Here is a 26,897-nt window from a genome sequence, read left to right as displayed (position 1 = left end):
CATGTTTTGGTGGAACACCGGAGATATCGGGAGGGGGGGACGGCTGAGGCGGCGACACCGACTTCCGGCGCGGGGACGGCTGAGGCGGGCGCACGGCGGCGGCGGAGGGTGAGGAGGGAGCGGCGGAGGGTGAGGGGGTGAGGGGGGTGAGGGGGGTGAGGGGGAGGGGGGTCCGCGGGCCGGGGGCCGGCAGCAGCTGGGGCGGGGGGAAGGGGAGCGGCGGCCCCGGGCCCTGTGCTGCGGCTGAGGGGAGGCCCCGGGTCCGGGCCCCACGCTTTGGTTGGGCGGGAGGGTCCGGAGGGCCCGGTCCCGGGGGCCGCCTCCCCCCCTCCACCCACCGACCCCTCCCCTCCCCTCACTCCCTCCATCCCCGCATCCCTCTCCCCTCCCCTCCCCTCCCTCCTCCCCCTCTCCCCCCTCCTCCCCCCCTCCTCCCCCCCTCCTCCCCCCCTCCCCCCCCCTCCCCCCCCCCCCCCCCCCCCCCCCCCTCCCCCCCTCCCCCCCCCTCCTCCCCCTCTCCCCCCCCTCCCCCTCTCCCCCCCTCCCCCTCCCCCTCCCCCTCCTCCCCTCCCCTCCTCCCCCTCCCCCCTCCCTCCCCCCTCCCCCCCCTCCCCCTCCCCCCCCTCCCCCCCGTCCCTCCCCTCCCCCCCCTCCCCCCCGTCCCTCCCCCCCTCTCCCTCCCTCCCTCCTTCCCCCCTCTCCCTCCTTCCCCCCTCCTCCCTCCTTCCCCTCCCCTCCTCCCTCCTCCCTCCTTCCTCCTCCCTCCTTCCCCTCCCCTCCTCCCTCCTTCCCCTCCCCTCCTCCCTCCTCCTCCCTCCTTCCCCTCCCCTCCTCCCTCCTCCCTCCTCCCTCCTTCCCCTCCCCTCCTCCCTCCTTCCCCTCCCCTCCTCCCTCCTTCCCCTCCCCTCCTCCCTCCTTCCCCTCCCCTCCTCCCTCCTCCCTCCTTCCCCTCCCCGCCCCTCCTCCCTCCTTCCCCTCCCCTCCTTCCCCTCCCCTCCTCCCTCCTCCCCCTCCCCTCCTCCCTCCTCCCCCTCCCCTCCTCCCTCCTCCCCCTCCCCTCCTCCCTCCTCCCCCTCCCCTCCTCCCTCCTCCCCCTCCCCTCCTCCCTCCTCCCCCTCCCCTCCTCCCTCCTCCCCCTCCCCTCCTCCCTCCTCCCTCCTTCCCCTCCCCTCCCCCCACCTTCCCCCTCCCCCACACCTTCCCCCCCCTCCCCCCACCTTCCCCCCCCCTCCCAAGTTGTGAAGTGATTTGATTTGAAATCTATAAGATATTGACATTACTGACAGAGAAACCATTCCCACTGAACGTTTCAGAATGCAGGACGAGAACTGTAGAGACTGAAGATCACAGGAAACTATCTTGACTACTTCAGAGTCAGGTTTATTATCACTGACTTATATGATGTCAGATTTATTGTTTTGTGGCAGCCGTACAGTGCAAAGGCATACAATTACTATCAATTACAAAACTAAATAAATAGTGCAAAATGGAAGGAATAATGAGGTAGCGTTCATGGAGCATTCAGAAATCTGATGGCAAGGGGCAGGAGCTGTTCCTGAATCATTGAGTATGGGTCTTCAGGCTCCTGTACCTCCTCCCCAAAGGTAGTAACAAGAAGAGGGCATATCCCGGGTCCTTAATGTTGGATGCTGCCTTCTTGCGGCACCGCCTCGTGAAGATGTCCTCGATGGTGGGGAGGGTTGTGCCCGTGATGGAGCTGGCTGAGTCTACAACCCTCTGCAGCCTCTTGTGATCCTGTGCATTGGAGCCTCCGTACCAGGTGGTGATGTAGCCAGTACTTGGTTAAAATTCTGCAGGTTATGTGTGGTCTGTTGTTAATTTTTAATCTATGATTTATGTATTTTTGCAGTTGAAAAGCTAAAGTGCTTTTTGGCATGAGATCTTGGGTTGTGAGGATCTGAATAATTGGGTGGAACAGCTTGGGTGCTGAATGGCTTCATTTTAGTTTGTGTTTGACATGAAATGAATTTAGATCTCAGTCCTGTTCCCACTGATGTGTGTGTGAATGTAGGCGGTATGATTTGTAAGGCTGCAGATGACATGAATATTGGTGGTCTTGTTGAAAGTGAAGGGTTGAGGGGGGGATATTTGGCTGCAGAATAACATTGAGTTTGTAAGCTGGGTGAAGCAATGACAAATGGGATTTAATCCTGAAAATTGTCAGATTTGTGCATGTGGGGAGGGCCAGTAAATGAGGAAAACATGATGAATGGTAGGGCTGTTAGATGTACTGAGGAGCAGAAGGGCTTTGGTGCACGTGCCCAAGGATACGCGAAGGCTATTGTACAGGTAGGTGAGGTAGTTAAGAAGCAAACAGTATCCTTGCCTTCGTTAGCTGGGACAGTGAAGCATTAGCACAGGGATGTTGTGGACCAACTTTATAAAACATCAGGGAGGCCACAGCTGCAGTTGTGGTCACCACTGGGGGAGAGGATGCAACCTGCATTGGAGAGTCTCACCTACGAGGGCAGCGTTGTCATCCTTCGAGCAGAGGAGGTCGAGGTGGGATCCTCAGAGGCGGAGGGGGTAGATGTCGAGAAACCCATTCCCAACAGCAGAGGTGTCGCTGACCGGAGGTTTTGGGTGAAGGGTAGAAAGTTGTAGTCAGTGTGTGGTGCAAACCTGGCGCTCGTTGTCTGAGGGGTGGAGGTAGGGGTGGCCACAATGTTTAAGAAGGAATTAACTGAGCTCTTGGGATTAGTATGGATGGCATTGATAAGCAGGACGGACATGCTGTATGACTGACAATTGATGTGTTGTGGTGGAGAGGCTTCTGGTGATTTGGAGCTTGACCCCTACGTGTACACAATGTCCTGAGTTACAGCAGACTCACCGTCAGACGGCACTCTGACATCACGACTCACACCTGATCTCAGGGGGACTTTAAGCACTGATGTTGGGATGAAGGGTGAACCTCTGGATGTTCAGGCGGTAGCCGGGACCCTGTGTTCAGGTTAGGACAGATGGTGGTCTCTGTACTACTTGGCATCGTTTGCTGGTCACTCACTGTGGATCCACAGTGAGCCTGGTTCCTCTCCCTTAGCAGAAGCATTTGGTGGTCCATCAACACCCACCCTCCCCCAAACACAATGAACCTGCCCTCCCTGTTGTATCCTTCCAGAGCCAAAAATTGTCCCATGCCTCATCTCTTGTTCCCTCAGTTCCCTGATCTTTCAAGATTGACCTCTACCCTAAGTACTTCTAACTCCCTTGCCCCACCCCCCCCCCCCTTGCTGGGGCTGAGAACTCCAGCCGTTCACCGTCCTCTGAGAAAAGAACTTGCTTTGTCCCCCAGTTTTAAATGACCAACCCCCCCCTTATCCTGTAACTCTCCCACCAGGGAAACACCCCAGTGTTGTGCCCCCTGAGAATCCAACATAACATCCTTCGCTGAGATAACCCCTCGTTCTTCTCAGCTCCATAAGATGGAGGAGCAGAATTAGGCCATTTGGCCGATCGAGTCTGCTCAGCCATTAAACCGTGGCTGATTTTTTTTTCCCCCAACCCCATTCTCCCTCCTCCTCCTCCCCGTGACCCTTAACCCCCCCCTTACCAATCACGAACCTGTCAACCTCTGCCTTGGCCTCCACAGCCCTCTGTGGCAAAGAATTCCACAGATTCACCACCCTCTGGTTGAAGAAATTCCTCCTCATCTCAGTTCTAAAGGGACTCCCTTTATTCTGAGGCTGTGCCCTCGGATCCCGGACTCTCCCACTGACGGGAACATCCTCTCCACGTCCGCTCTATCCAGGCCTTTCAGTATCCAGGAGGTTTCAGTGAGATCCCCCTCATCCTTCTGAGCTCCATTGAGTACAGGCCCAGAGACATCAAACGCTCCTCATACGTTAACCCATTCATTCCTGGGATCATTCTTGTGAACCTCCTCTGGACCCTCTCTAGGGCCAGCACATCCTTCCTTAGGTATGGGGCCTGAACTTGCTCACAGTATTAGACACTGGGTGAGAGGAAGTCTGTTCCAGTATGAAGCAGCAACCTGCTGTGGCACTGAGCTCTGTACCCTCACAACGCCTTCCCACTCAGCGAGTCGAGTCCCTCACAACGCCTTCCCAGTCAGCGAGTCGAGTCCCTCACAACGCCTTCCCACTCAGCGAGTTGAGTCCCTCACAACGCCTTCCCAGTTAGCGAGTCGACTGATTCAGCCAAGGTTTCAAATGACGTGTTCCACTGGGGCCGTTGTAGGGTGGAGGTCAGTCTTGAAAGATCAGGGAACTGAGGAAACAAAAGAGGAGATGAGGCCTGTGAGGATACAATGGGGAGGGAGCACAGTGCTCTGTCTCTCTCCTGCCTCTGTTGAAACGTCAGAAATGTGCGCGCAGCGAGTTCCCACAGCGGCAGGGAATGTGGTAAGTGAAGAACGTGCTGGACGCTGGGCATGTTACAAGGACTGCTCTGGTGGTGGGGTAGACGGGGTTAACGCCCCATCCACCACGGACAGTCTCCGTGCTGGCAGCGGGCGGGTGTCCACAGTCAGCCCCCACCGGGCGGGCAGCTCGGGTGTGTGCCCGTCCCTCACGCTGCCTCTGTTTTCCTCCCCTGGGCAGAGATGTCTCTCTCGCTGACCAAGCGGGACCTGGACGAGCTGAAGCCATGGGTGGAGAAGACGGTGAAGCGAGTGCTGGGCTTCTCCGAGCAGACGGTGGTGACGGCCGCCCTCAACTGTGTCGGCAAAGGGATGGACAAGAAGAAGACAGTGGGTAAGGGGCGGCGATGATCGTTGCCCCCCGGGGCTGCCCCCTGGGCTCGTGGAACGGTAGAGAAACAGGCCCTTCGGCCCACCTTGTCTGTGCCAACCGTGATGCCAGTCTAGCTAATCCCATCTGCCCAAACGTGATCCACGTCCCTTCATTCCCTGCACATCCATGCGTTTATCTGAGGGCCGCTTAAACCCCTCCATCATATCTGCCTCCACCCTCACCCCTGGCAGCCTGTTCCAGGCACCCACCAGTCTCTGTGCTGCACACATCTCCTAAACTTTCCCCCCTCACCTTAATGCATGCCCTCTGGTATTAGACATTTCAACCCTGGGAGAAGAGCTACCGGCTGTCTACTCTACCTACGTTTCTCATAATTTTATCAACCTCCATCGGGTCTCCCCTCAGCATCCGCCGCTCTAGAGGGGACAACCCTCGGACAGAGCGGGGCTGTGCGTGTGTTTCACGTTAACCATTCCCCCGGACAGACTGTGGCACCTCAGTCAGATCCACCCTCTTTCTCTTGGGCAAGGGAAAGGTCAACCTAATTCCATGTGGAAGGAGCCCTTCAGCCCATTAAGTGTATGCTGGCACACAGAGCAACCCCTTTACCCACAGCTTGTGTCTGTGGTTCCTCTTCACCCAGGCATTGCCTGACCTGCTGAGACTTTTCCAGCAGTTCAGATTTCTAGCCTCTGCCAATTTATTGATTACCATTCCCTGCTGACTTTTTCCTAGAACTTATTCTGCCCAAATGCCCATCAATTCCCCTCCAGATCCTATCAGTCACAGCGGCCAACTAACTCACCGAGCCCGCACGTGGTTGGGATGTGGGAGGAGACCGGAACACCTGGGGGAATCCCACCCGGTCACGGAGAGGGTGCAAACTCCACACAGATCCCGGAGGTCGGGATCGAGCTGGCGTCGCTGGAGCGGCTCTGCCACATAGAGAGAGCCCATACGGCCCCTGAGCCTATCCCCCGACAGAACAATCCCATTTATTCCCGGTAACCTGCTCCCTTGTGATCCGTGATGGGCTCAGGCTGGTGCAGGGTGTGCTGACGGGGTGCTGTCGGGTCCACACTACCGAGGGTGTGTCTGGTTCACACCACCCCCCCCCCCCCCACCCACCCACCCACGCCATCCCAGTCCCTCCATGAAGTGTCCGGTCTGTCTGCATACGCAGAGGAGGGGAGGAATAGAGGGCCGTAGGTGGAAGTGGGGGTCCTGCCACCAAGCAGCGCCCTCCCCCTCCCCTACAGCTGTAGCCCCAAGAGAAAGGTGCTCAGCATGATGCCTCTCCCGGGCGAATAGCCTGTCCTCACACCAGGCAGGGAGGTGCTGTGAGGGGGGGTTGACGTGGAGCTTCGATGGAGGAGGTATTGTTGGGTGGGGGTGGCAGGAAGAGTTGGAACCGTGCGCGGCTGACCTCTGCCCCCCGCCCCCCCCCCCCCACCCCCACCACTCCTCTCGCCCCCCCTGCCCCCGCAGAGCACCTGAAGCCGTTCCTGGACGACTCGACCGTGCGGTTTGTGGACAAGCTGTTCGAGGCAGTGGAGGAAGGACGCAACACCCGGCACTCCAAGTCCAGCAGCGAGAAGCACAGGAAGAGGGAGCTGAAGGTCAGTCGTTGGCTCCTCACTGCTGGTTCTCAGATACTTTCTGATCTCCGTTCCTTTAAGATGCTCCTTAAAATGGACTTAATTCGCCGAGCTTTTGGTTGGCGTGTGACGTGCGCTGGATGCTACCGGCACCGTGTGAATGAGAGTTGTTGTGTGAGAGGCCTGCTCATGTTGAATCCGGGCTCATTGGTCTCATTCGCTGTCGGCAGGAAGTCTTTGGCGAAGACTCGGAAGTCACTCGGGAATCGTCAGCCAAGCGGAAACGGATCCCGAGGTTCGAGGAGGTGGAGGAGAATGAAATCATCCCAGGTCCACCCACTGAGAGCCCAGGGATGCTCACAAAGATTCAGGTGTGAATTTGTTAACTCCAGAATGTGCCCTGATATAGGGACAGGCAGGGTGCGTGGTAGCACTGTCGTCCTACCCAGAGTACCAATCAAATCAACGGTACTAACGCAGCACGGGAAAGCAGACAGTCCGTACGGTCTACCTCGCTGCACCAAAGCAAACAGTCCGCAGAGTCTATTTGAACACACCACAGGAAGTAGGCTGGAAATCAGTTGGCCTGTTAAGTGAGAAAATAGCTTGAATAGTGAGAAAAAAGTTTCAGCTTCTTGCTGGGACCTTCTCTGTGTTTTTAACTTTGGGAGAGTGTGATGGGAAGTGTAGAGGGAGCTTCAACCTGTGTCTGACCCTGGGAGTGTGTGACGGAACGGTGCGGAGGGAGCTTCAACCTGTGTCTGACCCCGGGAGTGTGTGATGGAACAGTGTAGAGGGAGCTTCACCCTGTGTCTGACCCCGGGAGTGTGTGATGGGACGGTGTGGAGGGAGCTTCACCCTGTGTCTGACCCCGGGAGTGTGTGATGGAACAGTGTAGAGGGAGCTTCACCCTGTGTCTGACCCCGGGAGTGTGTGATGGGACGGTGTGGAGGGAGCTTCACCCTGTGTCTGACCCCGGGAGTGTGTGATGGAATGGTGGGGAGGGAGCTTCACTCGGTGTCTGACCCCGGGAGTGTGTGATGGGACAGTGCAGAGGGAGCCTCACCCTGTGTCTGACCCCGGGAGTGTGTGACGGGACGGTGCGGAGGGAGCCTCACTCTGTCTGACTGTCCTTGCCCCAGGAGTGTTGCAGCCTGACACCTCCTCAGTGAGACGCTGCCGGTTGTTTGTGACGCCACCTGTTATATTCTTGCCTTCATTTGGTGTTAACAGATCAAGCAGATGATGGAAGCCGCGACGAAGCAGATCGAGGAACGGAAGAGGCAGCTGAGCCTGATCACCCCCTCCTTCCCGCAGGTAGGGCTGCTGTACCCCCCTGCTGGGGTCGGCCTGGTGAGAGCTCTGCTGAGCTGGAGAGGGTTCTAGCAGAGACTTGTGTGGTGGGGTCTGGCTCCACCAGTCTCTCGCAGGTCCTGGGCAAACGAAACTGCAGCTTCAGGGAGTGGTGACGTTTCTGGAGTGGGAACGAGCGCAGGGCACCGGTGGCTGGTCAGGGAGGGGAGTGCATGTGACCGTGGTCCCTTGGAGGTTTGGGCTCCTTACTGGAGGCAGGGTGTAGTGGGAGTGGCTGAGAGTGTTGTCCTGTGTATTAGAACATAGAGCAGGACAGCACGGGAGCAGCCCCTTCTGTCCACCAGCTAATTATGTTCATCATCAAATGGCCAACTGAACTGATCCCTTCTGCCTCCATATCCGTCCAGTCCCTGCACATGCATGTGCCTATCTAAGAGCCCCTTGAACACCTCTGTGGTATCTGCCTTCACCCCCACTGGCAGTGCATTCCAGGCACCCAGCACTCTGTAAAGAAAAAACGTAATGTCCCACACATCTCCTTTGAACTTACCGCCTCTCACCTTAAATGCATGTCCTCTGGTATTGGACATTTCAATCCTGGAATACAGATACTGGCTGTCTACTCTCTCAATGCCTCTCATAATCTTATAAACTTCTATCAGGTCTCCCCTCAGCCTCTGACGCACCGGTGAAAACAACCCAAGTTTGTCCAACCTCTCGTTATAGCTCACACCCTCTAATCCATCCAGGCAGCATCCTAGTGAACCTCTTCTGCACCCTCTGCAAAGCCCCCACATCTTCCCTGTCATGGGGCAACCAGAGCTGAATGCAATACTCCAGATGTGGCTGAATTAGAGTTTTATAAAGAATCCTTTGGAGTTTAGAAGAACGATGGGTTTTCTTAGTGAAAGACATCGGGCTGTAAGTGGGGCACGATGCTGAGATGTTTTTGCGGGTCGGAGAGTTACAAGCTGAGGAGGTTGGTCATTGGAAACTGAGGGACTTAGAAATTTCTTTTTGCGGAGAGCGGTGAATCACTGGAGTTCTCTGTCCCGGTGGGTGGGGGAAGCATGGATCGTTTCAAGTATTTAGGGTGGAGGTCAATTTTGAAAGATCAGGGAGTTGAGGGAACAGAGGAGATGAGGCCTGGGACAGATCAAAGATGAGTTGATTGTCATCTGCACAAGTCCGTGTGTGCACAGGGGCAAGGAAAAACTTCCCTGTGGCAGCATCACAGGCACAGTGCATCAGATCAGCAGCATTCACAAGGAAAGCATTGATTAGACATGTTATACACAGTTTTTACAAGAAAAGGCACAAGTGGAACAGGACAGAGTCCATTGTAGTGCAAAGAGGTCATGGTGTTCCAGAACAGAACCACCAGGATCACAGTGAATGGTGGGGTAGGTTTCAGGGGGTTGAGTGGCCTCCTTTCCCATGGGGGGGTCTACCCTGAGAGTCTCGCGTGGGTTCCTGCTGTGACTGGTCCCTGGGGCCTGCTCTCCCGAAGGTGGGGGGAGGGCCCTTGGGTGCTGGGACTTCTCCCTGAGGTAGGGGTGGGGGGGGGGCCTTGGGTGCTGGGACTGTCTCCCTGGGGTGGGGGGGGGGGGTCCCTTGGGTGCTGGGACTGTCTCCCTGGGGTGGGGGGGGGTCCCTTGGGTGCTGGGACTGTCTCCCTGGGGTGGGGGGGGTCCCTTGGGTGCTGGGACTGTCTCCCTGGGGTGGGGGGGGGTCCCTTGGGTACTGTGATGTCTCCCTGAGGGTGGGGTTGGGGGTCCCTTGGGTGCTGGGACTGTCTCCCTTGGGTACTGTGATGTCTCCCTGAGGGTGGGGTTGGGGGTCCCTTGGGTGCTGGGACTGTCTCCCTTGGGTGCTGGGATGTCTCCCTGGGGTGGGGGAGCCCTTGGGTGCTGGGACTGTCTCCCTGGGGTTGGGGTGGGGTGGAACCATTGGACGGCCACACGACCCCTCGTTTGACGGCCTCTCTCTCCTGCAGCGGGTGTCGGCCCCTGCGCCCTCGGCAGACCTGCCGCCCATGGGACAGACCATCCAGCCCTCCCAGGCTGCCTCCTTCATGAACGACGCCATCGAGAAGGCCAAGAAGGCAGCGGAACTGCAGGCACGGATCCAGACCCAGCTCTCCCTGAAGCCCGGGCTGCTGCAGAGCACCAACCTGGTGGGATTGGCCAACCTCCACGCCATGGGCATCGCCCCTCCGTGAGTACCTCCGCTCTCCCACACATCACCACAGCTCTGCAGGTTCGCTCCATCCCAGCCTGGGTCCAGACTCCGGCAATCACATGGTGAGGTACAGGAGCAGAACGAGGCCCTTCGGGCCCATCAAGTCTGCTCCATCATTAAACCATGGCTGACTTTCGTTTTCAACCCCATTCTCTCGCCTTCTCCCCGTAATCCTTAACCCCCCCCCCCCCCTTTACCAATGAAGGACCGATCAATCTCTGTCTTAAATACACCCAATGACTTGGCCTCCACAGCCCTCTGTGGCAACGAATTCCGCAGATTCACCGCCCTCTGGCTGAAGAAATTCCTCCTCATCTCAGTTCTAAAGAGACGTCCCTTTATTCTGAGGCTGTGCCCTCGGATCCTGGACTCTCCCACAGATGGAAACATCCTCCCCATGTCCGCTCTATTCAGGCCTTTCAGTATCCGGTAGGTTTCAATGAGATCCCCCTCATCCTTCTGAGCTCCATCGAGTACAGGCCCAGAGATATCAAGCACTCCTCGTACGTTAACCCTTTCCTTCCTGGGACCATTCTTGTGAACCTCCTCTGAACCCTCTCCAGGGCCAGCACGTATTTCCTTGGATACAGAGCCCATAATTGGCTCAGGGATAAAAGCAAAGGCCTCAGCACCTGATCCAATCCATGGCTGATGCACCCCGACCATCGCTGTGAATGCCACCATCCTTGGGATGTGGGCGTAAAACAGAGCCCTGGGGTGGGGTGGGGGGGGGGGGGGTGGTGGTCACTCCCCTAATCCCTCGCCCATCTCACCCACACACGGATTAACACATCAACCCCACATGTCGCTGGGATGTGGGGAGGGAACTGGAGCACCCGGAGGAGACCCACCCGGTCACAGGGAGAGCATGCAAACTCCACACAGACAGCGCCGGAGGTCGGGATTGAACCCGGGTCTCTCGAGCTGTGAGGCAGCGGCTCTACCCGCTGTGCTGGGGCCGCCCTCAGTGAAGCCACAGGCATCTTATTGACCCCTCCTGACATCAGCTGCCCCAGGGATGAGGTATTTCAGCTGCGCGGTTAGACTGGAGCAGCTCAGGACACCCTCCTCGGCAGAGAAGGTTGAGAGTTTGATGACCGGTAGGCTGGGGCCAGACTGAGGGATTCAAGTTCAAAGTGTTGGGCATTTCAAATATCCTCGCAGGATGATATATCAAATGTTTGATAATAGTCACACAGCACGGAAACAGGCCCTTCAGCCCAACTCGTCCATGCCGAGCACGGTGCCCATCCAAGCCAGTCCCATTTGCCCACGTTTGGCCCCTATCCCTCTAAACCTTTCCCATCCATGAACCTGTCCAAGCGCCTTTTAAATGTTGCAATTGTACCCGCCTCTGCCACTTCGTCCGACAGCTCATTCCATACACCCACCACCCTCTGTATGAAAGACTTGCCCCTCAGATCCCCCTTGAAACCTTTCCCCCCTCACTGTAAACCTATGCCCTGTACTTCTCGACTCCCCTACCTTGGGGAAAGGCTTCAGCTATTCACCTTGTCTCTGCCACAGGGTTTTATAGATCTCTGTAAGGTCACCCCTCACCCTCCTGCGTTCCAGGGAAACAGTCCCAGCCTGTCCAGCATCTCCTTATAACTCAAGCCCTCCAGTCCCAGTGATGTCCTCCTGAATATTTTTCTAGATATTGAGCTCTGGTGAAATAAAAGGAGTACGTCAGGTCAGGCAGCTGGGCTCAGAAGCAGGTTTATTATCACTGACATGAGACGTGTTGTTCTGCGGCAGCAGTACGGTGCAGAGGCATAAAATTACTGTAAATTACAAAATAGCACAACAATAAAGTAAATCCCTCAAGGAGCAGAGTGGTGTTTAAGCTTGGGGAATCAGGAGCGTGGAAAGGGGACATAGGATGGGCTTGGCAGATAGGATAAAGGAGAATCCAGAGAGATTCCACAAGTATGTTAGATGCAAAAGAGTAACTAGGCGGAGAATAGTGCCCATTAAAGATAAGCAAATGTGTGGGGGGCCGGAGACGGACAAGGTGTGTGTGGGGGGGGGGGTTACGGACAGACGAGGTGTGTGTTTTGGGGGGGGGGGGCCGGAGACAGTTGAGGTGGGGGGGCGGAGACGGCTGAGGGGTGGGAGGGGGTGGAGACGGACGATGTGCGCGGACCCAGCGACGACGGGGTGCAGTGGTCACGTGGGCTGTGTTTTCCCCCTACAGGAAGGTGGAGTCGAAGGAGCACCTGAAGCCCACGCCGCTGATCCTGGATGACCAGGGCCGGACTGTGGATGCCACGGGGAAGGAGGTGGAGCTGACCCACCGCATGCCCACGCTGAAGGCCAACATCCGGGCCGTGAAGCGGGAACAGTTCAAGCAGCTGCTGCTGAAGGAGAAACCCACTGATGACCTGGAGTCCAACACCTTCTATGATCCGCGCGTGCCAGTGATGCCCTCCCAGAGACAGAAGAGGCTGTTCCGCTTCCACGAGAGGGGCAAGTTCGAGAAGATCGCTCAGAGGATACGGACCAAGGTACCACGGGGTCCTGGCAAGCGAGCTGTGGCTGGTCTCTCCAGCGCAGGGGTGGTCGTGGGCTGCAGCATGGTGACAATAAACTGGAAATGGTCCAGGAAGGATTTATGGGAGTGTTGGTATGACTTATGGGGAGAGACTGGACAGGCTGGGACTGTTTCCCCTGGAGCGAAGGAGGCTGAGGGGTGACCTTGCGGAGGTTTATAACATCATGAGGGGCATGGATAAGGTGGATGGTCAGCCTTCTCCTCCAGGGTAGGGGAGTCCAGAGGGGAAAGGTTTAAAGGGGACCTGAGGGGCAACTTTTTCCACAGAGGGTGGTGGGTGTGTGGAACAAGCTGTGGTGAGACACAGACAATTCCAATGACACAGACAGGTGCATGGGTAGGAAAGGTTTATAGGGATATGGGCCAAATGCAGGAAGATGGGACCAGCTTAGGTCAGCATGGACCAGTTGGGCCAAAGGGCCTGTTCCCCTGATGTATAACTCCATGACTCTAAAACAATTTAGTTGAAACCATTGAGAGTAAATCTGAGCATTCACCTGGGGTGCTGGAATAGCAAGGCAGCGGCTCTCCAGCTGCACACAACCCTCCAGGTGTGGCCTCACCGATGTCCTGTACATCTGCAATGTGTCGTCCTGACTCCTGCACTTAGTGCCCTGACTGGTGAAGGCCAGTGTGCCAAGCACCTTCCTCACCACCCTGTCTACCTGTGTCACCACCTTCAGGGAACCACGTACTTGTACCCTTGGGTCTCTCTGTTCTGCAACACCCTGCCATTTACTGTGTCAAGTTCTGCCCAGGTTTTAACTTCTAACAAAGCAACACTTTGCAGTTGTCTGAGTTAAATTCCACCTGCCATGCCTTGGCCCACTTTCCCAGTTGATCAGAGTCCTGCTGCCATCTTAGACGACCTTCATCAATGTCCACTGCACCACTGATTTTCTCAGTTCTGATGAGGGATCCTGGCCCTGAATTCTGATATCTCTCTCTCTCTCTCTATCTCTCTCTCTATCTCTATCTCTATCTCTATCTCTCTCTCTCTCTATCTCTCTCTCTCTCTCTCTCTATCTCTCTCTCTCTCTCTATCTCTATCTCTCTCTATCTCTCTCTCTCTCTATCTCTCTCTCTCTCTCTCTCTCTCTCTCTCTCTCTATCTCTCTCTCTCTCTCTCTCTCTCTCTCTCTCTCTCTCTCTCTCTACAGATGCTGCCTGAGCGCTGAGTGTTTCCAGCGTTCTCGGGCTTTGTTTCAGATTTTTGGCATCTGCAGTGTTTTGGATTGTGAGGCTGGGCAGAGTGGAGGGCTGGGAGGGGTTTGGCACTGAGACTCAGGGACCATCTCACCAGGGCGGCCTTCCTGTCTCTCCACAGGCTCAGCTGGAGAAACTACAGACTGAGATCGCCCAGGCAGCCAAGAAGACGGGGATCCAAACCTCGACGAAGCTGGCCCTGATCGCCCCCAAGAAGGAGCTGAGGGAAGGCGAGGTGCCAGAGATTGAGTGGTGGGACTCCTACATCATCCACGGAGGGATTGAACTGTGAGTCTCCAGCCGCTTTCTCCCAAGAGGCTGAATCTTCAACCATATGCCACCAGCTCACACCTCTTTTTATTTCAGAACAGAGAACGGTACAGCACAGGAACAGGCCCTTCGGCCCATCATGTTGTGCTGAACTAATTAAATTAGTATTTAAACGCCCAGCTAAACTATTCCCTTCTGCCTACACAATGTCCACATCCCTCCATTCTCTGCACAATCATGTGCCTGTCGAAGAGCCTCTTAAATGTCTCTATCGTATCTGCCTCCACCCCCACCCCGGCAGCACATTCCACACACCCACTACTCCCTGAGTGGAAAAAAAACCTGCCCCACTGCACCCCCTCCCACATCTCCTTTGAACTCCCCCCTTCACCTTAAATGCATGCCCTCTAGCATTAGACATCTCAACCCTGGGGAAAAAGATCATGCCTCTCATAATCTCATAACCTCGATCAGGTCTGCCCTCCGCCGCCGCCGCTGCAGAGAAAACAACCCAAGTCTGTCCAACCTCTCCTTATGGCTCATGCCCTCTAATCCAGGCAGCACCCTGGTGAACCTCTTCTGCACCCTGTCCAAAGCTCCCACATCTTGTAATGGGGCAACCAGACGTTACTTCCGGCAACTAATGTCATTGTTTTGGTTTATTTTTGTTCTGTAAGTTACGTTAATGATGTTTGTCATGTTGATAATGTACTGAGCTGCTGCTACGAAAAGCTAATTTTCATTCGCACTGATACCCCGTGTACGTTTTGCTGTGACAATGAACTTGAACCTGGGATGGGGTGGCCCCTGGGGCATGCTGCAAGGGCCAGGGATTTCACTAGGGGTCCACAAGGTGTCCAGAACCTTTGCCACTCTGCCCAAGTAGTCACTGGGAGTTGGAGGGTGCTTGGGGTGAGTTCGCCTGGCCTCTCCAACAGGCAGTGCTGTGGTTATTTAGATCACCATGGGGTGACTGGCTTCATAACATCAGGACGTGCCGAATGTTTGACATAGCAACAGCCAATTTATGCACAGCAAGCTCCCAGAATTGTTTTCCTTGACTGGCCCCAATGAAATGTCTGAGAGTATAGCAAGGCCTGTAATACCACCCGCTAGTTGTGGCAGTGTCTATCGTTCTGTCTTGTTGTATGTTTCCCCCACCTCCTGTTAACTTTCACCGATGTGTGTGTGCACCCACCCAGGACCCCGGAGAACTTGGCCAGTGAACAGAATTTTCACGGGATCACGAACCTTGTGGAGCATCCGACCCAGATCAGCCCTCCAGGTAGGTGTGGGGATGGACGGTGCGGCGGGAAGGGAGTGCAGTGTGTTTCTGTCTGTTCATCCACCAGCCCCAACTGGCTGCAGAGTTTAAGGGAGATGTGCAGGGCACAGAGAGCAGTGCGTGCCTGGAATGTGCTGCCAGGGGTGGGGGTGGAGGCAGATACGATAGAGGCTGTTAGACAGACACATGGATGTGCAGGGAGTGAAGGGAGATGGATCGTGTGCAGACAGAGGGGATTAGTTTAAACTGGCCACTGTGAATTGCCCGCGAGTGTGTGGGTGAGGAGTAGAATCCAGGGGGAGTTGATGGGAATGTGGAAGGAATGAAAAGTAGGATTTGTGTAAATGGGTGGGTGCTGGTCGAAGGGCCTGTTCCCGCACTGCGTGACTCCTGACCGTGAAATGGCGCTGAGGTCGTGGACCAGCCATGACGGTGGTGGGGCGAGTTCGAGGGGCCGAACGGGTAGGTGCTGACCGACGCTCTCTCGTTGCCCCCCTTCGTGCAGTCGACACGGACAAGCCAGTGACGCTCGGCGTCTACCTGACCAAGAAGGAGCAGAAGAAGCTTCGGCGGCAGACCCGCCGTGAGGGCCTGAAGGAGATGCAGGAGAAGATCCGCCTGGGGCTCATGCCCCCTCCCGAGCCAAAGGGTAAGGAGATCCCCACCGTCCTGTCTCCTCCCGCCCCGCCCCATTTCCCGCCCCAGCCCCCTCACCTCTCTCCTTCCTCCCCGCAGTGCGGATCTCCAACCTGATGCGAGTCCTCGGCACAGAGGCCGTGCAGGATCCGACCAAGGTCGAGGCGCACGTGAGGGCACAGATGGCCAAGAGGCTAAAGTAAGTGGGAGGGGTCACTGGGAGTGTGGCCCAGGCTGATGTGTGCTGGGTTGGGGTATGGGGGAGGCGAGGCAGTGGGCACAGGATTGGCTGGGAGTGTGGCCCAGGCTGACGTGCTGGGTCAGTGCAGTTGGGAGGCGAGGCAGTGGGCACGGGATTGGCTGGGGAGTGTGGCCCAGGCTGACATGCTGGGTAGGTGGGGGGGGGGGGGGGGGGTTGTCGCTGGGAGTGTGGCCCAGGCTGACGTGCTGGGTCAGTGCAGTTGGGAGGCGAGGCAGTGGGCACGGGATTGGCTGGGGAGTGTGGCCCAGGCTGACATGCTGGGTAGGTGGGGGGGGGGGGGGGGGGGGGGGGGTGGTTGTCGCTGGGAGTGTGGCCCAGGCTGACGTGCCGGGTCGGTGCAGCAGGGAGGCAAGGCAGTGGGCATGGGACTGGGAAGCAGTTGAGGCAGAAGCAGTGGGGAGGGATCGTGTGGAGAGGATGTTGCTTGGGCTGGAGGAGACACACGTGCGTTAGCTTTCGTAGGGACCTGCTTGTCATGTACAACGTTTAAGCGACACGTGGACAGGTATACAGATAGGTAAGGTTTAGAGGCACATGGGGCAGACACAGGCAAATGGGATTAGTTTAGGGAGGAACCTAGGTGGGCACGGAGGAGTTGGGCTGTAGGGCCTGTTTCTGTGCTGTATGACTGGTGGTTACCTCGGGAGGGGGCGAGTAGGAGCAGTGTTTCCGTGGTGGAGTTCAAGGCCCGGAGGGATGGACGGACAGGAGGCTTTCACCTGTAGGACGGGACCCAGTCCCGCGAAAGGGAATCCACCTTCCCACGCTCTGAGAAGTCTCACTGTTACTCCGGTCATCGAGACCCTGTGGAATCCTCTCCCCCCGGAGAACACTGGCTGCTCAGACCCTTAGCATGCTCCAGGCTCACCGATTAGGTTTTTGTAACCATGGGAACTCTTGGAATCGGGTGGGAAATGCTGAGGATAGACCCTGATCATACCAAATGGCTGAACAGGATCAGGGGGTCACGGAGTTGTCCAGCACGGAAACAGGCCCTTTGGCCCAACTCGTCCATGCTGACCAAGCCACCTCAGGTCCTCGTCTTGCCCTCCTGATTTCCCTCTTGTGGAATCCTGCATCTCTTATCCTCAAGGGATTCATTTGATCCCAGCTGCCTGTGCCTGACACATGCCTCCTCCTCTCTCTGGACCAGACCAGGTTCCCTACTCCTGCCAGCCTTGTCCTTCACTTCACAGGAACGTGCTATCCCTGAACTCGCCCTGTCTCCCATTTTCTGGCCTCCGCAAGGTCTGTCAACCATTGCAAGTTCCCGTGCAACACCTTCAAAATTTCCCCTGCCCCATTTAAGACCTTAACTTGGGGACCATCCTTACCTATTGGTATTGGTTTATTATTGTCACTTGTACCGAGGTACAGTGAAAAACTTGTCTTGTGTACTGATCGTACAGGTCAATTCATTACACAGTGCAGTTACATTGAGTCAGTACAGAGTGCATTGATGTAGTACAGGTAAAAACAGTAACAGTACAGAGTAAAGTGTCACAGCTACAGAGAAAGTGCAGTGCAATAAGGTACAAGGTCACCACTAGGTAGATCGTGAGGTCATAGTCCATCTCATCGTATAAGGGAACTGTTCAATAGTCTTATCACCGTGGGGTAGAAGCTGTCCTTGAGCCTGGTGGTACGTGCCCTCAGGCTCCTGTATCTTCTACCCAATGGAAGAGGAGAGAAAAGAGAATGTCCCAGGTGGGTGGGGTCTTTGATAATGCTGGCTGCTTCACCAAGACAGTGAGAGGTAAAGAGTCCAAGGAGGGGAGGCTGGTGTCCGTGATGCGCTGGGCTGTGTCCACAACTCTCTGCAGCTTCTTGCGGTCCTGGGCAGAGCAGTTGCCGTACCAAGCCATGATCCATCTGGATAGGATGCTTTCTATGGTGCTAGGATAAAAGTTGGTGAGTGTCAAAGGGGACAAGCCGAATTTCTTTAGCCTCCTGAGGAAGTAGAGGCGCTGATGAGCTTTCTCGGCCGTGGCATCTAGGTGATTTGACCAGGACAGGCTGTTGGTGATAACTACTTTCCATAAATACTTTAGATCTGGAGGAATCACGGTCACTGGTCCCAGAGTGCTCCCCCGCTGACACTTGCCCTGCCTCGATTCCCAACAGGAGGTCCAGTGTTGCTACCGTTAGGGGCGGAACACTGCATCACTGAGGGGGTTGGTCTGTCACGGGCAGTGGACCACCGGTTCTGTGTGCAGTGATGCTTGTCTCTGGGTTACCCACCGGCGGGGGTCTCGGAGGTGGGAGGAGGGGGCGGTTCACCCGACAGGCGTGATAGGGTACAGTGGGTGGGAGGGGGGAAGGGGTACAGGAGCTGGGAAGCGCTGGTGGACTGACGAAGCATCGCTGATTATTCGCCGCCAGAGCTCACCAGGACGCCAACAGTGCCCGGAAGCTGACCGCGGACCAGCGGCGCGAGAAGAAGATAAAGAAACTGAAGGAGGACTTGTCTCAGGGTGCCCACATCGCTGTCTATCGGTGAGCTCCACCTGTCCCAGGGTTCGGGCAGTCCTGTCGTTAACGACCTCTTCCTCACAGATGCCTCCAGTAGCCCCGCAGAACGGCTGCCGCTCTCGTGTCTGTGTGGAAGGCAGCGCCACCGGGGCAGGTTCCGCCAACCCAGTGCTGGGGCAGAGAGAGGGGGGACCGGCCGTGAGCTGCGATTCCAGCTGCTTTTATTTTTTTCCAAGCTCTCTCCTCGCATCAGCCACACACAGCACAATTCCTGAGCCCTCCTCGCGGCCTTCCGAGAAACTTGGCCGGGCTTAGCCAGCCCTTCCGGATCTGGGATGTCCCTGCTCCGCCCAATTCTCTAACAGGGGCACTGCATTGATCCCCAGATGTTCAAGGAGATTCGGAAGGGGATAGGTCAGCAGGAATAGGCCATTCAGGCCCAAGAGTCCCTGCTAGTCAGGAACTCAGCTTCTGACCTCAGTACCATCTTCCTGAACTATCCCCGATCCCCTTCACATCTCTGTCTTTGGTACATCGTTGGATCGAGTCTCCACAGCCCTGATCGAAGGGTCTCGACCCGAAACGTCGACTGTTTATTCCCCTCCACACGTGCTGCCCGAGCTGCCGAGTACCTCCAGCAGTTCGTGAGAGTTGCTGGATCAGCACGTTCCCAGGTGGGGGAAGAGATGTGACCTCAGCCCCCTTCCAACAAAGTTCACTGACACATCAACTTCTCTTCCAGAATCCGGAATCTGAGCAACTCGGCCAAGAAGTTCAAAGTGGAGACGAACGCAGCCCAGCTGTACCTGACAGGGACGGTGGTCTTACACAAGGACGTCAACGTGGTGGTGGTGGAGGGAGGTGAGCCGTCAGCGGCTTGTCTGTTGCCACCCTGCCCCTTCATCACTGCCTCTGCTTCTGCAAAGCCCAGCTCAGGGATAACTCCACATCCCCCACCACCCAGTCCTCTGCCTCAGGACGGAGCCTCACTGCTGAGCAGTCCCAGTGTCCAAATGTGGAGGCAGGTGGCAAAACCCAAAGGAGAAGTGGGGAGGAGGATCTTGGCAGCACAGCGGCTGGGTACCCTTGTGATGGCAGTGTGGAGGGAGCCTCACTCTGTCTGACCTCGGGAGTGTGTGACAGGACGGTGTGGAAGGAGCTTCACTCTGTGTCTGACCCCAGGAGTGTGTGACGGGATGTGTGGAGGGAGCTTCACTCTGTGTCTGACCCTGGGAGTATGTGATTGGACGGTGTGGAGGGAGCCTGTCTGACCCCAGGAGTGTGTGATGGGATGGTGTAAAGGGAGTTTCACCCTGTGTCTGACCCTGGGAGTGTGTGATGGGACGGTGCGGAGGGAGCTTCACCCTGTGTCTGACCCCGGGAGTGTGTGACAGGACGGTGTGGAGGGAGCTTCACTCTGTGTCTGACCCCGGGAGTGTGTGATGGGACATTGGACATTCCCTCACCTTTACTGGGTTGGAAGGTGACCACAGATGTGGGACCTGGGTTCTGACTGCCAGGTCACAGATTCAGCCACTGCCCCTTCTTTCCACTCAGGTCCGAAAGCGCAGAAGAAGTTCAAGCGTCTGATGCTGCACCGTATAAAGTGGGCGGAGCAGACGGCCAGTTCCCGTGACGACGGTGAGTTTCGGTCAGAGTGTGTCTGGGGCCCCGAGGTGGGTGGGTGTCAGTGTTGGAAGTGCTTGGTGCTGTCAGGCACTGATGTGGTATCAATTCTAGGTGAATGCAACTTGACAATGCATTTCCCCTCAGGTGTCCTTTAGATCTCTCCCCTCTCACTAGATACAGTAGTGTAGCGGTTAGCGTAACGCTTTACAGCGCCAGAGACCCGGGTTCAATTCCCACTGCTGTCTGTAAGGAGTTTGTACGTTCTCCCCGTGTCTGCGGGGTTTCCTCCGGGTGCTCCAGTTTCCTCCCACATTCCAAACACGTATGGGTTAGGAAGTTGTGGGCGTGCTGTGTTGGTGCCGGAAGCGTGGCGACACTTGCGGGCTGCCCCCAGAACACTCGATGCAAAAGATGCATTTCACTGTGTTTCGACACGCATGTGACTAATAGAGAGATCTGATCTTAAACCTGTGTCGTCTAGTTTTAGATTCCCCTGCCCTGGGGAAAGGACTGTGACAACGCACCTTGTCCATGGCACTCATAATTTTATTAACCTCTGCAAGGTCACGCCTCAGCCTCCTTCGCTCCAGGGAAAACAGTCCCGGCCCCTCTGGTCTCTCCTGATAACTCCAGTCCTGGCAACATCCTGGTGAACCTTTTCTGCACCCTTTCCAATGTAATGACTTCCGAATGACCCACCCGAACTGCAGACAGTGCTCCAAGTGGTGTTGGTGAAGCAGTGTGAGAAGGTGGGCCTCAGCAGTTACAGGGTCAGCTCCTCGAAGCCTTCCGGGCTGGAGTGTGAACAGGATTCCCGGAGCGGAGTGGAGCTTTGCAGCGCCAACCCCTGGGATGTGCTCCCACTGGCTTGTGCCAGCAGCCCAGAGCTTGCAGCCACTGCTTCCTGATGGTCACAGGCAGGTGGCACATAAACCCGAGGATGCGGTACGAACGTGGAGCTTTGTTTTCGTGGTATTGATAACGTCTTGAACGTATTGATTATCCATCAGCTTTTGAGAAGTGGCAGTGAGTGCCGCCTTGAACCAATGCAATGTCTTGTTAAACAAGTGACGTTTGAATGGTGTGACTCCAGCTGTGCTGAGAGTTCGGGGAGTAGATCTGCTGATGATGGAAGGACATGTCTAAGTCAGGATTTACAGTTTAGAAGGTCATGGGCCAAACGCTGGCAAATGGGACCGGCTTGGATAGGGCATTTGGTAGGCATGGACCAGTTGGGCCAAAGGGCCTGTTCCCGTGCTGTATGACTCCAGTGCGTGACTCGGGGAAACTTGCAGGTAGCTCATTCAAGGGGCCACTGCGGGCACGATGGGCCAGATGGCCTCGGCCACCACTGTGTGACTCCGGGCTGAGGTTTGTCCAGCAAGCCTTGGGCGGCGGGCGGCAGGGAGCAGCAGCGAAGGGTGGTTACTGCCACCGTCCCGTGTGTGGGTCTGTGGCTGGGCAGCGACGTTGGGTGAGGCAGTGCCGGCGTGGTGACTCTGCTCTCGTTTCTCCCCCACAGACGAGGACGGCTCTGACGACGATGCAGTGAAGAAGGTGAACAAATGTGTGCTGGTGTGGGAGGTAAGGAGTGGTTTCACTACTGACCCCCGGGATGCCTGTCGCTGGTCTGTGTTGCTGTGAGGGGCAGGTTCACTCCACCTCCCTCCCTCCGCCCCCCACCCCGTGTACCTATCCTGACACCTGCCCGGTGTGACTGGATGTCGTCCCCTCCTCTGCAGGACCCCAGAGTGCTGGAGCAGGCTAAGGGGGTGCAGTTGGAAGGGGTGACCTCGCGTGTGGAGGGGAGGGGGTGGGGGTGGGTCCTCTGGGGCGCTGAAGCCTGAGGGGAGGGGCCCCTGATTCTGACGCAGCGAAACCTCTTCTCCCTGCGCAGGGAACGGCGAAGGAGCGCAGCTTCGGGGACATGAAGTTCAAGCAGTGCCCCACGGAGAGCATGGCGCGGGAGCACTTCAAGAAGCATGGCGTGGAGCAGTACTGGGACCTAGCCATCAGCGAGTCGGTGCTGGAGGTCACGGAGGACTGAGTCTGAGGAGCGGCGATGCCACTTCAGGACTGCCTGGCGGTTTGGATTTTTCACGGGTTTGTTGGGGTCGGGAGGGGAGGCAGAGAAGTGTCGGCGGGAGATGTACTTTCAGCCAGAGCGGCAGTTGAAAAGGGTCTCTGACCCAGGACTTGTTACTCTCTGCACGGACGGATGGCACCGTCGTTGGAGCGCTCGTTTTCTGCCTTGGCGCGTCAGCCAACTGGAAGGGGCACAGTCCACTCGATCTTCAGAAGGAAAACTGGTTGTCTGACGGAGGGAAATCCCTCAAAGTGTTGGGAAGGTGGAGCACACGTTTACAGAGGCTGGGCTGAAGGTCGTCGTTGCCCTGAGAGCTCTTTCTCCAACATACAAGCCCACCTTCTCGCTGCAACTTCCAGTCACTTCGATGGTTCCCTGACGTAACGGTGGAGCTAGCTGTTCCAAAGTATGGTCTCTCCCCTCCCTCTCCCGTTTTCCCCTGAAGGTGCCGACTGTTAGTGGGGTCGGTGCCAAGGGCACTGCTGACCCCTGCACTGTTGCTCTGTGGCCTTATGGGCGCACCCTCGCTGGGTAACCACACTCAACCCTCCTCCATCAGAAGGCAACCCAGCCTGGGCTGTTCTGTTGGTCGGCCCCCTGAAGTGGCAGGTAAAATGTTTGTGTTGAAGACAGAATAGAAATGGAATTTAATTCTTTCAGAGCAAGAGCTGGGGGAGGAGGGGAGGTGTGGTGAAGGTGATCTAGTTCATCATTGGCGAGTCTTGCGCTGGTTGTAGTGCAGCTGCATAATGCGAGGCTCGCGCTGATTGCCTGTGCGTGTTGACTGTTGTGCCAGCAGCCATCTTGTTCTGTACGTCCAATGAGCTAAATGTGGTTTGGCAAACTCTGCGTGTCCAACTATACGGGAAACGGTCCTTGCTTTAGTGTGACTTTCCAAGTGCCCTCGCTCACTCTTCGCTCCCCTCCGCTGCCCCCTCACTGCCCCTCTATTGCCCCCTCCCCTCTGCTGCCCCTCACTGCCCCCTCCCCTCCACTGCCCCCTCCCAAAGTACTGGTTTTCTCCCAGAGGTCAATGGCTGTAGTTACTTTATGGGGAAGTTGAGTGATGCTGTTGGTCAGCCAGGAGGCAGCTCCCGACTGGGCTGAAGACCCCCGCCACCCACTGCCTGTGAGACAAATGTGGAATGTTTCTGCTGTGAGAGGAAATGGATTTGTTGGGAACTGAGGATAGACTCCATATATATCCTGTGCCGTCCCTGCCCTGAGTGTGTGTGATGGGACGGTGTGGAGGGAGCTTCACCCTGTGTCTGACCCCAGGAGTGTGTGATGGGACGGTGCGGAGGGAGCTTCACCCTGTGTCTGACCCCGGGAGTGTGTGATGGGACGGTGCGGAGGGAGCTTCACCCTGTGTCTGACCCTGGAAATGTGTGATGGGACGGTGCGGAGGGAGCTTCACTCTGTTTATAAACTTTACTGTCCCCATCTTGTATGTATGTGATGTGACACTTAAATGAACCTGCTTGGTACTGGACTTTGATGTAGAAAATTGTTACAAGTTTTGATCTATCCTAAGTTAGATGAGCAGAGGTGTGCAGACACTGGGGAGTGCCTTATTACTGGTACAGTCATTCACCCTATACTCGATGCCAACTTTGTCCTCACTAATGTCAACATTAATAGCTAGTTGTTAAGGGAGAAACCCTCAGTGTGTGAACAGCCTGGTAGGAGGAGTGGGGTTGGGGGGAACTGCTCAGGCGTTCAGTGCTGTGGAAGGTTACAGCTTGGAGTTTCACAATAAAGACTGATTTTTTTTTCTAAAGTGAATGTGCAGTGTTTTGCAGGGGGTTTCTTGGCTGCTGTTTAGCACAGTCGCTTTGTGCCTTACACGTTCCTCATCCCTAGTGACTAGAAAGCACGTTCCCTTCCCCAGGGGTGGATTCTGTTGGAATGGAGAAGACGAGAGAAACCATTGAACCATGGCTGATCCGTACGTTAATCCCTGTTCCGTGCTTGCTTCCCTCAGTCCCATTCCCAACCCTCACTTGACATCAGGCATCCATTAGAGGGGATGGAATGGAGCCATTCTACCCCTTGTGTTCCTGAATGCTCTCTGAAAAGCTCCTTTCCCTGCCCTGTGGATATTTCTCAATTGCCTCCCTTTGTTTCTACCACCCTCTCTGGGCAGTAATTTGTGTGCAGTCCTGCGATGGTTCCAGGTTCGGTGCTCTCTCCCAGCCAGGTAGGGTTGCCTTGTGTGCTCGGGGCATCGTGGCTGAGGGGAGGATGATGTGCCACTGGTGACAGGTTGGAGCAGGGGAGGAAGCGGCACCCTGAGAGCGGTGTGGTGGTGGCCTGTGCTCAGCCCAGGTAACTGGGCACCAGAGTGGCGTTTCCATTCCAGTGAACTTCACCCCAGGCCTTTCACCGATGCCCTGTACCTCGTCCACATGTACCACCTGCAGCTTGGTTGCTTGTGCCTCGGCACCAAGTTAGAATGCTGTGGGTTTGAATCTGACTCCTTGGATGTGAATGTGATACCCCGACTGACACTCCCATGGAGTGCTGCACCCGAGGTCTTGTCTTCAGGGTGGGACATTAAACCAGGGCCCTGGGGATGTTAGTTTGAAGACGTGCAGGTGGGTTTTACTGTACTCTCCTGGACCAATACATCGCTCAGCCGACACCTGGACCCCCGGGAGCTTGCTGTGCATGTTTCCTGTGTTACAGCAGTACATGCCAGATGTCCCCAGCGGTACGCCCTCTCTATTGACTCTATTGCCCTCAGGCAGTGTGGGCGCCTCCCGCCACCACCCCCTCCCCCCCCCCCACCGCTGCAGCCTTGACAGTGTTGGCGTTTCATCTGCACAGTGCTTCAGTGAAGCCTTCCCCCTCCATCAGTGCCCAAGGAAATCAGAACAGGAGGAGGCCACTCGGACCCTCAAGCCTGCCCTGCTGTCCAATGTGATCTTGGCTGGTCTGCCCTATTCCTCACCACCTCCTCTGTGCCACTTCCCCCTTGCCCTCAATTCCCTGATCTTTCCAAAATTTATCTCCCTCCTCTGGGAGGTACAGCACCCTTGGTGCTCCCCCTCCCACAGTGAGACCCTCCCTCAGTACCACCCCTCCCACAGTGCAACCCTCCCTCGGTGGAGTGGCTTGCCCACAGCACCCTCCCTTTGATGGTGCAGAGCTGTCCCAGCACTTTCAGCAGTGCGGAGCTCCCTCAGTGCAGTCCAGGCTCTTGGGTGGGACCTGTTATGCGAATTGAAACTATTTGGCTGACGATGGCTCACAGTTGACAAATGAACACCCATCATTGTAGAAATTTGTAACATTTCCTCATCAGGTCCAAGACAGCCAAACAAACATCTTGCCTCTGGATCGAGGGCTTATCTAGGCACAGGGATTTTGTGCCTGTCCCACCCCCTCAGGCAGTGATTGGATTGCTCCCTTTTTCTGTGACAATAGAATTTCATCAACTCCCCTCTAATCTTCATCCTCAAATCTACACACCCTAGGTATCAACATGCACTAAACAAGCCCTCCACTCATCCCTCCCCCCTCAGCCTCCTCTGTTCCAAGGAAGTCACGCCAGGGTAATCTGCCTGAACCTTCCCTGATTTGGCAGCATCTCATAACTCATTTTCGTACCCTAAATCTCACCACAAGGTCACTTCAGGAAACCTCTCTGGTTAAAAAGAAGCTTGGATTTATGCAGTGTCTTGAAGTAAACAGAAATGCCACTGCAGAGGAGATTGGATTTAGGTTTGGCAAGGTTGAGGAGTGTTCTTCCTGAGTTTCAGTGATTGGTGAATCTATGAAAAAAATAAAACCTGCACTCACAGTTCCCAGAGTTAGCAATGGAAGCTGCTTGTGTCAGCTCATTGCACTGTAATCGGACAACTGCCAGTGGTGTTGGTGCCCCAGAGGTAACCCTGGCAGGGTTGAGGGTGAGTTGGGGTTTGGGAGTAAGACGGGGGAGGGTTTAATTGGAAAGCCAGTACAGGTGCAGTTGTCTCCAGAGCTTCAGGAATCTCTGAAGTTGTCCCTTGGTTCGTGCTGCTGCCAAACTTGACCTCCAATCAGTTTTATTCCGTTCATGCCGTACACTAATCTCACAGTATTAAGTTGAAAAACTACAAGCAATAAGATACAAGCCCTAGCTGGGAATATATCCTGGGTCTGGAGCCTGTTGCCTGGAAGGGCCATGGAAGCAGATTGGACAGGAGCTTTCGATAGGGAATTGGATGTGTTCGTGGTGGGGTGGGGCGGAATGGGCACAGAATGTGGGAGTGGGCTGAATTGGAGATGTTAATCAAAGAGCCCACAGAAGTACGACGGGCCAAACACCTGCGCATGACTTTGGACCGGAAGCTAACATGTCGATGTGGACCCGTTCACTCCTCTGCTCTTTACCTTCCCTGAAAAATTACAGGTGACCTTGGATGACTTTCAACCACACGGGATCGATGGGTTGGTCCAAAATTGTTCCATTTTCTAGGAATGCTGTAAAATGTTGTTAGGGCTCGAGTTCTATATGCATTAGAGATGGTGGGGTGGCTTGTGTGGGGACCCTTCTGTTAAATACCTAATTGCAGGCAGTGATGGCTGCTATTTTGTTGTATCTATTTTATCAATAAATTTTGT

The 26,897-nt window shown here is 55.9% G+C and overlaps 1 protein-coding gene across 3 annotated transcripts; it reads left to right on the top strand.

The window, feature by feature from the left end:
- prpf3 (PRP3 pre-mRNA processing factor 3 homolog (yeast)) lies at positions 1–26,897 on the top strand. Of its 3 annotated transcripts, none has more exons than XM_052045740.1 (16): positions 1–108; positions 4,584–4,736; positions 6,225–6,355; positions 6,565–6,705; positions 7,568–7,651; positions 9,645–9,865; positions 12,087–12,396; positions 13,771–13,937; positions 15,122–15,204; positions 15,710–15,853; positions 15,940–16,039; positions 18,485–18,598; positions 19,317–19,435; positions 20,132–20,215; positions 21,726–21,787; positions 22,101–26,897. In XM_052045740.1, exons 2-16 carry the CDS (start codon positions 4,586–4,588, stop codon positions 22,248–22,250), a joined length of 2,061 nt encoding a protein of 686 aa, XP_051901700.1. In that variant the 5' UTR covers positions 1–108; positions 4,584–4,585; the 3' UTR covers positions 22,251–26,897. The 3 variants fall into 3 exon arrangements, with proteins under 3 accessions (XP_051901700.1, XP_051901701.1, XP_051901699.1); XM_052045741.1 differs by having other exon boundaries at positions 93–129; XM_052045739.1 differs by lacking the exon at positions 1–108 and adding an exon at positions 4,337–4,385.

The sequence above is a fragment of the Pristis pectinata genome, chromosome 40 (assembly GCF_009764475.1).
Source record: "Pristis pectinata isolate sPriPec2 chromosome 40, sPriPec2.1.pri, whole genome shotgun sequence".
Classification (NCBI taxonomy): Eukaryota; Metazoa; Chordata; class Chondrichthyes; order Rhinopristiformes; family Pristidae; genus Pristis; species Pristis pectinata.
Note: the sequence above shows the minus strand (reverse complement) of the source record. Positions and strands in the feature narration are given on the sequence as shown.